This window comes from Lepisma saccharinum, chromosome 13 (genome assembly GCF_977018435.1).
Source record: "Lepisma saccharinum chromosome 13, izLepSacc3.1, whole genome shotgun sequence".
Taxonomy (NCBI): Eukaryota; Metazoa; Arthropoda; class Insecta; order Zygentoma; family Lepismatidae; genus Lepisma; species Lepisma saccharinum.
In genome coordinates this window covers 26,533,609-26,549,900 of record NC_139241.1, presented here as the reverse complement: position 1 = coordinate 26,549,900, position 16,292 = coordinate 26,533,609, and the positions used below count along the sequence as shown (strand labels likewise).

Genomic DNA, 16,292 nt, shown 5'->3' with positions numbered 1-16,292 from the left:
CAATGCCCTTTACATACTCAAATATAGGAATTGTAGCTTTCCTGGCAACGTGATTCGAACAAGTGTTCTCGGGTTACCAGCCAGGTTAAATTTGAGTTGGCTTCCGTTTTGGAAGCAAATTCCAATTTAACCTGGCTGGAAACTCAAGAACACTTGTTCGAATACTCAAATATGTCTATGCAAAATAATTAAGTAAATTGCAGAGAAGACCACCTGAATATTGTAAGATGAAAGGATTTGTTATTCATTTATATTATCTAAGATGCAGTAGTTTTCGGTTAACAACTTCTGTTGAATGCTCCATACCACAGGGGTGGATTCCTCCATGTAGGAAGTGAGGAACTTCCTGCAGTTCATTTGTATTTATTTCGAGTTCTCTACTTTTTAGGAGTTTAATGCATTATAAAATTATGAGCACAATGTACAGTAGGTACAATTGACTAGATTAGCTACTGTCAAGAGTTGACTGCATTGGCATGCACCAGCAGCAGCCAAAAGACGATGGCTACAGGCTTTCTGCCGCTCACTGAGGAACCATGGCGGTCATCCTACAGACAGATGGGTGAGGGGTGGAAGGGGCAGTGAAGGGAGGGGGCAGCGAGGTTGCGAAGATCAGCGAGGACTGAGGAACCAGCAAGTTGTTCCTCAATCAGCATTGCCAATCCCATCAAAATGGTACTAAACCAAGCACAGTTTGATATTTGTTGGCACTTAGCACCCTGCTTTTGACATAGTGGTAAAAATCTGCCAACGCCAGTCCCTGGGAGAGGAAAAATCGAATTCAATGGAATATGTTTTCAGGAAATAGAAATAATATTATGTCCAAATCTTATTTCTACTTCACCAGCAGACATGTTTCAAATGAAAGGGAGTATCCGATTCAGCATCAAGCTTTTTTACAACCAAGCCACGATCCATTTTCTATATTTTCTTCATGCTGCCTGATTTAGTTCGTCGGGAGATTTTGTGGTAGGAAATCAGTGGAAATTTGGAAGTAAACATTTTTCTCCAACCTTTTTAAGTTCTATGTTGAACCCATGTTCTTTGTTGCACAATTTTAAACAATTCTGGGGGAAAATTTATACTATTACATAACTGTTATACACAGTGACGTGCGGTGACGTCGACACTTGGGGTAGCAGTCAGTGGCATGCTCAAGGGGGAGGGGGGGGGGTTGGTGTGAGTAACACCCCTCCTCCCTTTAGGGCCAGTATTCCTTCAAAAAAGAAGAATGTCAATAACAGGAAAATATTGCAAAATTATGAATGAGTACTAGAAAAAAGTACACGTAACCCCCAACCACATTCGAAAATAAAAAACTATTTGATTTGACTCTAAGCCAGAGATCCTGGGTTCAAATCTCGGATTGGCCATTTGTGTTCTTTGTGTGTGTTCCTTCATCTATTTTGTTGTACCAAAGGTGGCGGAAAAGCGAAGTAAAATAAACCAATTTGAGCAATCAATCAATGATATGATTTCATTTTTGTTACTTAGCGTCGCTTTTTTGTCACATTTGGTTAATTGTGAAGATGATACGATGAAACTGATTAAGGGACGAGCACAGGGAACACCCATGCCAGGGTCGGGGTTCGAACCCGGAACGCCTGGTGTCTTAGCGCGCTGTGATAACCACTCCCCCGCGCTTGGTTGATTTGGTGACAGGAAACAAAACACAACACACTTTTTTGTAGTTTCTTCAATGATATTCATTTGGCTTTTTGAGTTCTGAGATACATTTTTCATTCCAAATTATTTCATTATTCACTGCAACACATAGGACAAGAATGCGCACTCATCACGGGTTCGAATCCTGGCCTGGATTGTTCATATGAGGTCCCTTCACCAATTTCATCATATCATCACTCAATCCTCATTTTCGCGAACCAAATGTGGCAGAAAAGCGAAGTAAAATAAACCAAACCAACAACAATATGAACACGCGTTCTCTTGCCCAAATAAATACATCCGTATTTATGACTGTTACAGGCCAATATATTAGTATATTTAAATAAAACACTACTAAAACGAGAGTCAGAGAGAGCCTGAGCACATATTTGTAATTTAATCATTATATATTCCATATTTGAAAAAGAAAAAAGAAAGAAAGCATAACATTATTGTCTGCACATAACACGTTCCTATTTTATAAATAATAAAACTACATCCCATATTATACATACACACATATTGTACAACGTGTAAAAGGTTGTGTAAATACAGAGAACATAAGTACTGCAGAAAATTTTACCCTGTGTTCTTTAGAGGATTTACAAAAAAAATTATGAGAAACCAATCCCCTATCTGTCCTATAGGAGATAGACTGGGGGACCTGAAAGCCTGGGCTTTCAACCATTGCAGCGGGGGGCGTGGGGGCAAGGGAACTAGAGGTAGAAATCTTCCTTTTCCTTGGGCCGGCCGTTTCTACCTGGAAACTGGCCTGGCTGAAGAAGAGCGAGCTAGGGTATCCAGCCTGCTTTGCCCGCGGAGAACACCGATGGACGAGAAGTGCGTGGAAAAGAAGGTGTTGCATATGAGCTGTGGTGGCTTTAACAAGACAATAAATATTGTGATTTGAATATAATTCGAGATGTGAGATTGATTGATCTATCTCTGCTAGACTAGCTACTCCTCAGTGCACGTCACTGGTTATACAAGTTCAAAACTCTAGAAAAGTAGATGCAGAATTACAATTATCCGAAAAAAAAAGTAATTAATAATAAATCCTAGCACAATTTAGAAACATTTAGCATAATTTCGAAGTTTAAGCAGCACTTTTTGTTATTGTGCACCCACTCGACGACAAGGAGGGAGAAGAAAATCGAAATTCTTGAAAAATCTGAAATATCATTTATGTTATTTTCATCGTTTTTTATAGGTTCACATTTAAATATTTCATAGTTCAAAGTGAGGAGCAAGGGCCCCTTGCCACACCTTGAGCATGGGTCTGCAGGTAACATTCTAAATGCAAAGGATAGTACAAGCGACACGTGTGAATGTAATTGAACGCATTTTTCAAACCTTCCTCGGTTTACCAATATTTCTTCCTACACTCCGAAAAAGTCACAAGTTGCCACTGCCATGCCAAACCTAAACATTATTTTATTTCTAACCACCAGTTTTTTTCTCCCTTAGCTCTGTAGTGTGGAACTACTACCAGTAGTTGAGATTGTATTGTGCATATATATGAGTTGAGAGGTGAAACGGGTCTTACTGTAGTAAGTCCAACACATCAGAGCAAGGGGCAAAAAACCTGTGGATAGAACGAAATTACTGTTTACTTTGGGGCCATAAAGCCTGGTTTGCTTACCTAAGCACCGCTGCATACCCAACCAAACGAATTACGAACTGATAGTAAGGCAGAGCAATTACAGAAATATTATGAAACATGTCAATCATTATTAGTTGAATTGTGTCTTTAAACAGCTCTCAAAAGTTTCATCTCTACAGAATTTTGCAGAACTTATGTACGAGAAGCATAAGACAATTGTACCTAGTTTTCCAGACGTAAACCAACCTCGGTAACAGAGTGGTTAGCACAATGCGCTACAATGCTTAGGGTCCTGACTTTGAATCCCCACCTGGGTACGACTGTTATTTGTGAGTTTTCATCAATTTCATACTCCATCACCATTCATTGTCATAATTGAAATTAGCCAAAAGTGGAAGAAAAGTGATGTTAAATAACAAAATCAAACCTTTCCAGGGGTGTGTGCAGTGCTCCAAGTGAGGGGATATGACATCCCCCAACTAGCACAATTTTCACGAAACACCCCACCCCCCACCCTCTCTCAGCTGTCTCACTGTAACCATGTTAAACTACAGGAGCATCCCCCAAGCTAGCCCCAAGTCTAGACCAAACATCCCCCAAGATAACAATTTCCACTTGAAGCACTGGGTGTGTGTGTGTGTGTGTTTACTCACACATATACATACAAACACTGAAGGAACTGGTTAACAGCAAACGTTTTTACATTTCCTTTCACAAGTACATGTATTTTTTGTATAAGGAGCCTTTAGTAATATTTTGAGGGAGGGCCCAAAATCTGTAAATCTGGCACTGTATGTAAGCCTGATCTAGTAGCTTCATGCAAAAGATACAGGTATAAGATACATTTCAAGTTACATGATGACATGTTTTGAAAATAACTAGGTATTAAAAATACACTTACAGTAGAACACACTATTAAAGGCAACTTTCTTCTTTTTCTTTGTAGCTAATCATTGGTGATTTATTCATTCTTGGTTTTGGACTTTTAACCACTGTTATTTTTTAAAAAAAATTACCTCCGTCTTGAGGGTAGCGTGTAGTCTGTTAAATCATATGGTGTCTATAATTGGTTGCCTTGGAGGATTATTCTCGGTGGCCTAGGCTCCACCTCATCTGTCAGTCACAAGGACCTCTATACACATTAAGTTGCCAGGGAGCATTATCAGTGGCCCAGGCTCCACTTCGTCAGGTGGCCATGTCAAGACCTATTTTTGTATGTAGGTTGCCAGGGAGGATTATTTTGCGGTGGCCCAGGCTCCACCTTGTCCTACTGCATCAATCCTGGCAACTTAATGTATATAGAGGTCCTTGTGACCGACAGATGAGTTGTAGCCTAGGCCACCGAGAATAATCCTCCAAGGCAACCAATTATAGACACCATATGATTTAACAGACTACACGCTACTCTGAAGACGGAGGCAGATTCAGCCTCCGAAACGTTGATATTTTTTTAAAAAAATAACAGTGGTTAAAAGTCCAAAACCAATAATGAACTTTCTTCTTCCTTCCAATCACCTTTCTAAGCTCCCTGTTTTATAATGTTAATCCTGATGAATATCTTCATTTAGAAGATCAATATCAAATTTCTTTCCTTGCATTCACTTCAGGTATTCATGTGTGTTTTTATTCTTATTTTACTCTGAAACAGCTCTATCAATGTGATATAATTGTGTTTGTTCTTGCCTAGAGTTCCTGTCACAGTTCATTCATTCATTTACATTGAACCTAATCCATTTTTGTCCATGGATTTTTTCATTTGTATGTTACATTTTCTTAAAACAAACTACTATATTCTACTAGAACATCTGGATATTCCTGCCAGAATGCACATTTGGTCTTACAGTTCTTTACCTTTTTTATCTAAATTATTATGGGAGATAAAGTTTCGATTTGCTTCAGTCAGGTCAGGACCATTGTTAGACAGCTCTGTGGGTCACCCTATATTGTTTATACAGTCTTTTGCATAGCCAAATGGCAGCACACTCATCTTTGGTGTGCACAGTTACTGGGTTTAAATTCCAAGTGGGAGCCTCAAATATTTTCGGTGTTGATCCAGCATTGTCTTCACAGCCATCAAACATTGATGATGGAATTCAATACACTGACCATGTGCCAGCCAGTACAAGCTGTATTGTATACTGTGACCCTCACCTCTCTGCTTGAGGATGTTGCACCTTGGTATTTACTTTGGTTTAGTATTAATTATCCAAATACGAGGTGTCGGAAAAAATTGTACCTATTTTTTCTTCTTTGGTAACCAGTGTGCAAAGAGTCCTGTAACAAGCATTGATTGCAGCTAAACTGCAGATGCTTCACTTGAAATACCCACCAAGTGTATGCAAACAGTTTGTGCAAAATGGTTCTCTCCAAACAACAGAAAGGGTTTTGTGTTGCAGAATATGCAAAATTGTGTTATCACAGTTCAACACAGTATTCGACGTCAGTTTGGGTTTGATCCATCTGATAAGAACTCCATTAAACATTGGTATACGTAATTCCTGGAGAAAGGTTTCCTGTGAAAGGCAAAAGCATTGTTGGTCCATCATGGAGGCAGTGGATAGAGTTTGGCATGCCTTTCAGCACAGTCCAAGGAACTAAGTTTGAAAAGAGAGTTGTGAGTTGGAAGTACCCCACTCTACAATATCGTCTGTGCTTTATAAGCATTTGCAACTGAAGGCTTATAAGGTGCAACTTATGAAGGCACTGACTGAACCAGACAAACCACTTCATTTGATCTTCAATGTGAATATGCAGGAGTAACCATTACATCACAGAGGTCGGATGAATGTAAACTTCTAACCTTGTAATGTATTCATAATTGGGAAACGAGAGATACGGTAGTAGATAAATGCAGAGAAACTAGTACTCACTTTATCCGTGAAACTGTTTTCTCTTTGTTCTATTAATTTCAGTGGCCACCGCCACCATCCTCATTGGAATTTGTACTGTTGCTTGGCATGCTTCTATTGCTCATAGTTCTCCGGCTGCCCCCACCCTTCGCCTGCCATTGCCTGTGCCATTCCCAAGATGCACAAACCAGGAATCCCCATGCATCTTACAATAGCTGGCTTCAATCAAACTACTGTGCACCTAACAAACTGGCTTAAAAACAAAATATCCCTGTTCAACCAGAAGCTAACATGTGTGTTCCGCAACAGTGCTGATGCTAAAAATCTAGTGACATCAATAGTACAAGCTGACAGTGCAAAATTAGCAAGAACTGACATAGTGGACATGTACAACTCAATCTCCACAGACCTAGCTCTGCGTTCAGTTGAAAATAGGCTGACAATAAACAGAATTCCTCCACTAGAGGTTCAAGAGACAACCAGGCTGCTGGAAGTTTGTTTAAAACACAACTACTTTCAGTTTGAGGATAATTTCTACAAACAATCCGAAGGACTTGCCATGGGCAATCCGCTATCAGCTCCTTTAGCCAACATAGTCATGCACTTGGCTGAAAAAGAGATACTCCACACTCCAGAACTGCAATACATCTGATATGGAAGGTTGTGGACGACAAAATATTTATATATTCAAAAAGGCAGAAGAGATCAACCTTCTAGTGAAAAAACTGAACAGCATCCACCCCAGGTTCAACTTCACAGTAGAACGAGAAAAACATGGCAAGATCAACTTCCTGGACATCACAATCAGCTGCACACTTGACAAATTCATAACCACTGTCTACAGAAAACCTGATGCAAGCAACCATTACATACACGCTCTTTCCAGCCATCCTCCAAATAAAAAGTTAATGTGTGGCTGAACTTTTATCAAAGAGCTTTCTCCTACTGTTGAAGAGAAGAAGATCTACGAGAAGAGATAGCCACCATCACTGAAATAGCCCTGAAATATGGCTACACAGAAGCACAGCTTTCCACTTGGTACAGTAAAGAATAATACAGTCAGACACCCCTACCATCCCACCACATTCAACTGCATATCTAAAGTCCTTCTCCCCTATGACATCAAAGTAGTGTACAAACCCAATGCCAAAATAGCAGATAAACTAAACAAACTCAAATGGTACTTTCTCTTCCCCCTTGATAACCCAGGTGTATTCGATGCAGAGTGTGAGTGCAAGGCGCATTACATTGACAAGTCCATCAGATCTGTCAATGAAAGAATCCAACAACATCTAACAGATGCAAAAAAAAGCCCAACCCACTACTGGTCTTGCTAAACACATCAAATACAATAGCCATAAAATACAAAAGGTACAAGTCAAGCACACCGCCCACACACTCGTAGACACCAAAATCAAGGAAACACATGCCATAATGCACTTCCCACATGAGCTAAACATCGATAGCGGACAGGCACACCACACTTGGATTCCCCTACTACAGCAGTTAACACTGGGAAATAGCAGAAGACATGGATGCAGACGAACAGTTGACAACAATGCACCTAGCAGCAGCCAGGGAACTATGAACAACAGAAGCACACCGAGCAACAGTACAAGTTCTAATGAGAATAGTGGCAGTGGCCACTAAAATTAATAGAACAAAGAAAAAACAGTTTCATGGATAAAGTGAGTACTAGTTTCTCTGCATTTATTGTAATGTATGTTAACAAAACTTTGGAGAAATTATCTTCCTTTTGTTGTAGAAAGAATACTCATGCCACATCATTGGGCTGAGAATAAATGCTTTGCAAAAAGGACACTTTCCAGACACCATGTGTATAAACACTCACCAGGCAGAGTGTTTCCTATTTCCATTCTACAGTATTTTATATTTTACTTATTATAGGGATTAACTAAAATTCACCACAAAAATATTTAAAGACCAAAGCAAGATATTCACATATTGTTTTGTCATAAATGTAATCACATGATGGACACACTAAATAAAACATAATGTCATGGCATGACCAACAGTGTTGCCATCTAAGAAAGTTGTATTCTTTTAAGGAACACATATTATTTCATAACACATTTCAACTCTACATTCAAAATGGACAATTTTGGTATCAGAAACTTGTAGTGTTGTACAACATTAATATCTTGCTTTGTTTTCAAAATATTTCTGTGCTGAATTTTTGCTATAAGATTCTATACAGGTCAGAAGTTCTATCTGTTCACAGTTCACACACAACGCAGTTACCATAACATGAAGCTCTATATTTCTTAAATTAAAAAAAAAAAATCAGACTTGATTTTCAAACTACTTACTCGTAATGTATCATCAATGTAACCACTGGAGTCTGGATTGCTACATTTATCACTAAGCGTCTGTGGCTTGTTGATATATCTGCGCCGGTACAAAAAGAAACTAACAATGCCTGTGGAAAGAAAATGTCACATTAGGAACCATGTAAACCATGCTAGCAAAAAATATCTACGAAAAAGAGGAGCATTTAATAAATCAACAAAACTTATAAGATTTTCAGAATATAATGGAACTTCTCATTATTTCCTGTACAATGGGATGCACAAGAATTGCTTGACAAATAGCACACAACTGTTTGCATTAATTTTTCTCTTCCATCCTGTGTTTTTAAGGAACGAATTATTGGTTATGGTGGTGCAGAGCTTGTCAGCAGAGTGTTTCAATTCTTGAAGGTCTAATTGTGTAAAAGAAGGAGAATAAACATGGTGATGGACAATTTGCTTGGTAATACTTGTGCATCCCACTGTACACTTGTAATTTAGCCTTGGCAACTGTCGAACTTGGTACACTCATTTAAGTTGTTGACATGGAATGGATACTAGTTATTCGACATACTTTTTCAAAATAACGTTCTTTGATTTCCATATTAACAGTTAACCTAATGGTACAAATATAAAACAAACGTAACATTATAAGAAGTAAACTAGATTACGTTTTATCTCTGGTTCTATGTTACTAATATATTAAGTAGCACTTGGAATTCCATAGTTCTAGTAACGTAGTAAGGTGTGTTTAGAGATGATTTGAAAACATCCCAAATTCGCTTTGTAGAATTCATTTTGAAAAATAAAAGTGAAATTTTATATTTGTAAAAAGAGTTTTTAAAAGAAGTATCAAAAATAGTAACAACAATTACTACATGGAGAATTCTTGATACATGTTCCCCACTTTCATATCCAAATGAAAGTCCAAGTGAGAAATACAACATTGTCATATCTTAGCTGAAAGTTTCTAAAAAAAACACAGATAAAATATCAACATCCACCTATTCATCAGATAAAATTGTTTGAAATGGTGCTAACATTCCTAGGTTAGAAAAATGATGATTTATATGTAACAGCGATTTGAAGAACTATTTGAAATTATATTCTAACATAAACTTATTATTAGAATAAAATAATTACAAGGGATGCTGTGTTTTCTTTAGGAACTGCACAAAATGTTGTTGCAGGAAAGCTTTGGAAAAGACAACTTACTGAAGATTGCAGTACACAGCTATAATTCTCCTTGAGGAGTAGGAAGTCTAATAGTGAAATACCAATTGATCTCACATCTTTAACTTATTTTCAAATTGCAGTATTTATTACCTTGTTGAAACACAGTTCATAAGCGACATTCTTTTTCACCTGCTTCTCACCCTCCACTACCATAAGCTGGCAGACTGGAAGGAGCTACTTACCAGCCTTTTCCACAACCTGAAGGGTTTCAGGTAGAGACTGCCACCAAAGGAAAACTGAAATTTTTACTTCAAGTTCCCCACCACCTCACCTTCAACCCACCAGCTGCTGCAAACATTGAAAGGTTGCAACAAAATGCAATATTTACGCCTCAAATTTTATTGAAACAACAATGTAATCTATGCATTTGTGTGTGTGTATGTGAAGGGGGGGGGGGTGCAGGATGCATTAAACATTATCCACAATCAGTTGCTACCCCATGAGCATTACATATCACTGTAAACAATCAAGAGGTACAGTTAGTTATTCCTCTTGAGACTTGGTCCTTTTCTGTTGACCCTTATAAAATTGACTGGAATACTCTCAACAATCATTCTATTATATTATATTAAGAGGCATGATTTAAATATTTTTTGTTCTTCAAATACCTGTATGGAAGATCTCAGACAGGAACAACAAGTGACAGCAAGGGTTATCACCGAAGTGACAAACAACAAGCAACATGGGCCCCTTCAGTCTACAAGCAAGCATTTGTCGTGCATGTGGGAAAAACAGACCAAAACGACTTGATGCACTTCATTGAGATAACGACCCAGTCTGAACAACATGTGTCACTTGTTGCATGTCACTTCAGTCTGAAGGCTCCTCAAATTTTAATATCATACATTTTTTTACATGTTAAGGTTGTAATATACCATGAGAATTTTTTATACAACTTGTACCATTACGTTATTATTAAAAGTGATAAATATTATACATTTTCATGTTATTTGTAGTCCAAAAATTATAAAATAGATTAAAGTGAGGACCTTTTACCTCAACATCAACCACTCAGCTTTAGTTATGATTTTAACATGGAAGTCTACAAATTTAGCCCTTTTCACACACATTACAATACATAAAAAAAAAATCTATAGGAACCCATTGCCATCCCATTATGAAATTCTGCGCACAAATAGTCAATTGATGTCTTTAAAACATATACTTTTTTAAAATAAAATTAAAAGGAGTGTTTTTGAGATTTTCAAAAAATATATATTGAAAAATTACAAGATTCAAATAGCACAGTTATGTTGCATTTCAAGTTAAAGCTCATTAAAGGCAGAAGAGAATGACACCAATTTGAGCTCTCTACGTCAAATAGTTTTTGTTCTACAGCTGATTAAAGATTTCAAAATGTCGTAAAATTTGGGGTTTTTGCTATTTTGAAAGGCAATACTTCAAAATCTAAGAGCCCAAGAAATCTGAAATTTGGAAGTTTTTGTTCTCTTGATAGGTACAATGAATAAACAAAAAATGTTAAAAATCTGAATCCTACAAGTTCAGAAATATTTTCTTATTGGTTGATTTGACATGGAATGACCCCACTGTCTTCTTGTGTCTCTCTTCCCTTGAGAAGCTACCTGCTGCTGTTGGATACTGCAATAGCAATAAGCAGGCACGTATCCAGAAATTCTTTTCGGGGGGTCCGAACATATTTTTTTACAGGGGTATAGATAGAACCTCGCAAGGTTAATCCAACGAATCGCTCGACTCATGGTGCTGCCTTCAACAGTGCTTTGTTGTGCAACTTCCAAATGATGCCAAATCTTTAAATAATGCTCAAGTTCGTTGCGAGAACACCAAAAGAGCAATAAAAGTTATATTGAATAATTATTCAATATAACTTCATGAACTTAATGATTAACAGTACTGATTGATTTAGTTTTTCTTTACTTCACTTATCTGCCACTTTTGGTTAATCGCAAATATGAGGATGAATGATGATATGATGAATTCATGAAGGGACACTACCCAAGAAAGCCCATGCCCAGGCTGGGATTTAAACCTGGGACCCCTGCTGAGATAATCACTCTTCCACAGAGGTGGGCTTAACAGTACTAACAACAGCAACTTAGTAAGGATGCTAGCCAGAAAATAAACAAGATGTAACAACACGAAACAATGATAGCTTCATGAAGGATGCTTTGTGGTGCTTATATCTAGATTTTGTGCTATTTTCTGCACATGACATCTTAAAGTAATATGAGATATTCCCCAAATTAAGTGAACCAAGCATGAAAAATGGCAATAAGTATTAATATTACATTAAACTTACCAATCAATCCTGCAAAGGCAACAATGCCTAAAGTGATGCCAATAATAGAAGCTGTATTTAATCCTTCATAAACTGATATTCTTCCCTTCATAACTGTTGTTACAGTTGGGATGAGCCCCTCATTTGTATTTATACTTCCTTCAACATCATAAGGACTTACTACATTGAATAAAGACGGATGGTTATTTGGTAATAGTGTTGGCAATTCACTTTCATCTTCATTCTCAGCATTAACGTCAGCCTTGTCAGTAGAATTCGATGTTTCTTCCATCTGCTCCTTTCGTGAGTTGGTCGCCTGTGAAGAATCATTATCAGCTTCCTCACTATCAGCGCTGGTCCCATTCTCGACACTGCTCCCAGTTTTTGAACTGTTACCATTTCTTTCCCCAGCAGAAATCGTGTGCGAAAATATTACACGATTATGCACCACTTTTGAACTTGCATTCTTCTGGATTTCCTCATTGTTAACAAGCCCTTGAGTTTTGTTTTTCGTCGCACTATCTTCAGGTGCTTGGTCACTTAATGCTATGTCGTGTTGAAATGATTGGTAACTCTTGGAAGAAATACCTGGCCGTGAAGGTTTTGAGTTTTCTTCAGATCTGTTTTCTTCTGGTTCAAACTGAGGAATGTGATGATATGGTAGCGTTGTTGTCACTTGGTCACCTGAAGTCTCACTAAACCTTGGGGATACAACACTTTTACTTTGCTTTTCTGGCTCTAACACTGATCTTTCCACAGCCGAAGGAACAGAATATTTCCTATCTTCGTTTACATCAGGTAACTTTGTACTAACATCGACATGTGATGAAATATTGCTAACACTTACATTACGTTCATGAACATTTGGTGGATCATAAGATGAAGGGGTTACGAAACCTATAGATTTACCACTCCTAGTTGAAGGGAATTTTGTAGAAGCATCAAAATGGCTTTGTTCACTGGATGTTGGTAAGAGACTAGGATTTGAGGTATTATCTGTAGGGTTCTGAACAGCCGAACCAAAATTATCTGACGATACATTCACAGTCATTTCACTAGAATTTTCTAACCACTCATCACTAACAGATTCAACTGAACGATTATCACCATGGGATGTGGAACTGGACACAAAATCACCATCGCCTGCAATTAATACATCACTATCACTAGTCACAACCACATCTTTGAACATTAAATCACTATTTTGTCTATCGGATATTGCAGATGATTCTGAAACTGTATCACTTCCAAAAACTGCCAATTCATCACTTGAATATGAAGTAGGTGAACTTTCGACTCCCTCAATGAGAGATATCTCTGTTGTTATATTATCCAGGTCTTTAGGTGCACTGTCTGTCGAATTAGGGTGTTCTGAAGTGTTTGAAATAAATGGCTGTGAATGAGGAACATCCCACAACTTCTCTGCCTGATCGTGGATTGATCCCAATGCAACTTCTGAGGTGTCCTTTGGTAATAGGTCTTCTTCACTAAAGAGTGGATATACTGGGCTGGATTCATATTTAGCAGGAAGTGACTGTACAGGAACAACTAGCAACAGAGGTAGGAAAACTGTAAGAAAAAATAATACAATGATTAGTTCAATGAACCCAGCACAATTCTCACATTAAATATGAAAGTAAAGTTATACTAACTGTCTAATATAGTAGAACATGAAAGTAAAGTACGAGAGAACAAACTATACACCAAGGTTTATTTTGTTCTTGTGAACAAGGCTTTCAGTAAAGAAGTATGTCTCAGTTCACAATAATCATTACATGTAAATTCTATTGTGCCTAACATTGCTTATTTATAGTGCCTATTTTGATTATTGTTGCCTGTAAGGGAATAAAATATCTATGTTTCATTGAAGGAGTTCATATGAGTTACAATGGGCTGCAGTAGATGACTTTGCATTCGTTCATGGAAAACTCAATATGCTGACCAAGGCAGTAATTTATTTTATTATAAAACATAAACTAAACGTAACGTTTCAACCTTCTAGCAAGGTCTTCCTCAGACTCTGCACCAAGTACAAATGTAACAAGATACAAAAACAGGACGATATATATACACAAACATTAGCTTCGACGTAAAAAGTATGTTCCCGAGCATCAAGAGGGGACACGTTTTGGATATTGTTAAAAAGAGATGGGACAAGAAATTATAGGAGAATGGGATAGTGAAAGGGTAGTGAATGCGCTGGAAACCATTTGGAATAACGGTTACAGTATGATGGGGGATAAAATAATGTTAATAAGTGAAGGACTGAATATAGGTTCTAGACTAAGCCCAGCATTGGCTGAATTGTTAATGAATGAATGAGAAAAGAAAGTGATAGAAAAAGAAGGTGACAAAATAATTCTGTTTTGCAGATATGTAAACGATTGTTTTGGCATATGGAAGGGAACGAAGAGGCAGCTCGACATTTTGCCAAAGAAATACAAGATGAAGAAAGAGGGATATTATTGGAACTTGAAATAGAAGAAGACAAGATAAGCTACCTAGATATATTGATGAAAAGGAAGAGAGAACAAGAAATTGAAACCGCTTGGCATCAGAAGAAGTGTGCAGCAGGGGTATTCTGCCATAAAAGAAGTGATGTAAGTGAGGTGACAAAAATAAATTTTATAAAGAATATGGAGGACAGAATCAAGAAAATATGCACGAAAGAATGTGAAAAAGAAGGCAAAATAAATAGCCTATGGACACAGCTGGAAAAGAATGACTATGAGAAGCAGGATAGACTGGACATAAACAGAAGAAGGAAGAAAACGGGCAGGGGAGAATTGGAAGAGAAAGAAAAAGAGAGAAGGTTAGGAATAAGGAGTATGGGGAAGACCACAGAAAAGATATGCAAAGTGCTTAGAAAAGCGGGCATTAAAACTTACAGGAAGGGAGGGAAAAGCATCTTAGGAATAGCGAAGAATGCAAACAAGAAAAAGGAAAACAGAGAAGAGGAAGAGTAAGGGATTATCTACGAAGTGAAATGTAAAGAATGTCAGAGTTTGTACATAGGAGAAACGAAAAAGAGGCTGAAAGACAGGTTGAAACAACATAGGGATGATGCACGACTTAGGAGAGAGAGAAATGTGATATTTAAACACACGAGAGAAACAGGACATTATGACATAGAGTGGGATGAGGCTAAGCAGATAGGAAGGGAGAAGAGACTACTAGTGAGAAAATGGAAGGAGGCCAAGGAAATAGAGAAGAAAGGTGAAGAAGACACAATGAACTCGAATGGGGGACTGAAGTTAAACAAAGAATGGAAGAAGGTGTTAGAAAGAGTGGAAAGGACAAGAGAGAAAGAGGAGAGAAGAAGGAAGCAGTATGAAGGTAAAAGAGCGTGAGATAAAGAGTCCAACCACATTCTATGTGGAAGTAAATATGTTTAGCCTTTTAGGTGAAAGTACAGTTGACAAGGGAAAGCCACCTGCTAGAATGTTCCAGAACAACTTTCTAATAGTCTGGAGGGGAGTAATGTTTGTGTATATATATCATCCTGTTTTTGTATCTCCTTACATTTGTACTTGGTGCAGAGTCTGAAGAAGACCTTGCTAGAAAGTTGAAACGTTACGTTTAGTTTATGTTTTATAATAAAATAAATTACAGCCTTGGTCAGCATATTGAGTTTTTTATATCATGGAAACAAGGCTTAATGGTGTTATAATCGTTCATGGATATACGTGGTATGAGTATGGGTGTATGCAGGGTGGTATTTGTAAGGGGTGAGGGTAAAATCACCCTTTGATTACCTCATCTCCCCTCAATTTTTAGTCCATGGGGAGTGATACTGTATAATACCCCATTGCTTTCAAGGAAGTTACTGGAATTTTTTCAAATATCTTACTCGTATGAAGAATTGCCTACATCTGTGGCAGAGTGGTCCGTATAGTCTGCTATGAGTTTGAGTTGGTGTTTTTAGTCCACTTTATGCAGAGAAAGGGTAATCGGGACTGGACCTACAGTTTAATGTGGGATCCGACCACTATATGCCGGACCTACAGTTTAATGTGGGATCCGACCACTATATGCCTCCACCGGGTATTGAACCTGGGGCCCCTTGATTAAGTCTGCTATGCAACCTGAGGTCTCGGGTTCGAATCCCGGCCTGGGTATGGGTGTTCTTTGTGAGTGTCCATCCCTTCAATTTCATCATATCACTCATCCTCATCGACACGATTGGCCACAAGTTGCAGAAAAGCGACGTTACATTTTTGAAAAAATAAAAATCAGATCGATCTTTTTTCGTTGAAGTAAACCAAAGGACCATCGCCCAGTTAATCCCAAAGGTCGACCAAACTAACCCCAACTAACATCTTTGTCGAAGTGGTACCAATATATTATCCCCAGAAACGCACACGTGTACAGGG

General features: G+C 37.9%; 1 protein-coding gene across 3 annotated transcripts in view; it reads right to left on the bottom strand.

Moving 5' to 3' along the window:
• LOC145997213 (uncharacterized) overlaps positions 1-16,292 on the bottom strand; it is a 156,044-nt gene that overhangs the window by 13,401 nt on the left and 126,351 nt on the right. For all 3 annotated transcript variants that reach the window (XM_083133974.1, XM_083133975.1, XM_083133976.1), the window contains exons 3-4: positions 11,941-13,488; positions 8,448-8,557 (exon numbers count right to left, since the gene is read on the bottom strand). In XM_083133974.1, coding sequence (XP_082990100.1) covers positions 8,448-8,557; positions 11,941-13,488 — 1,658 coding nt within the window. The remainder of the gene's footprint in view (positions 1-8,447; positions 8,558-11,940; positions 13,489-16,292) is intronic.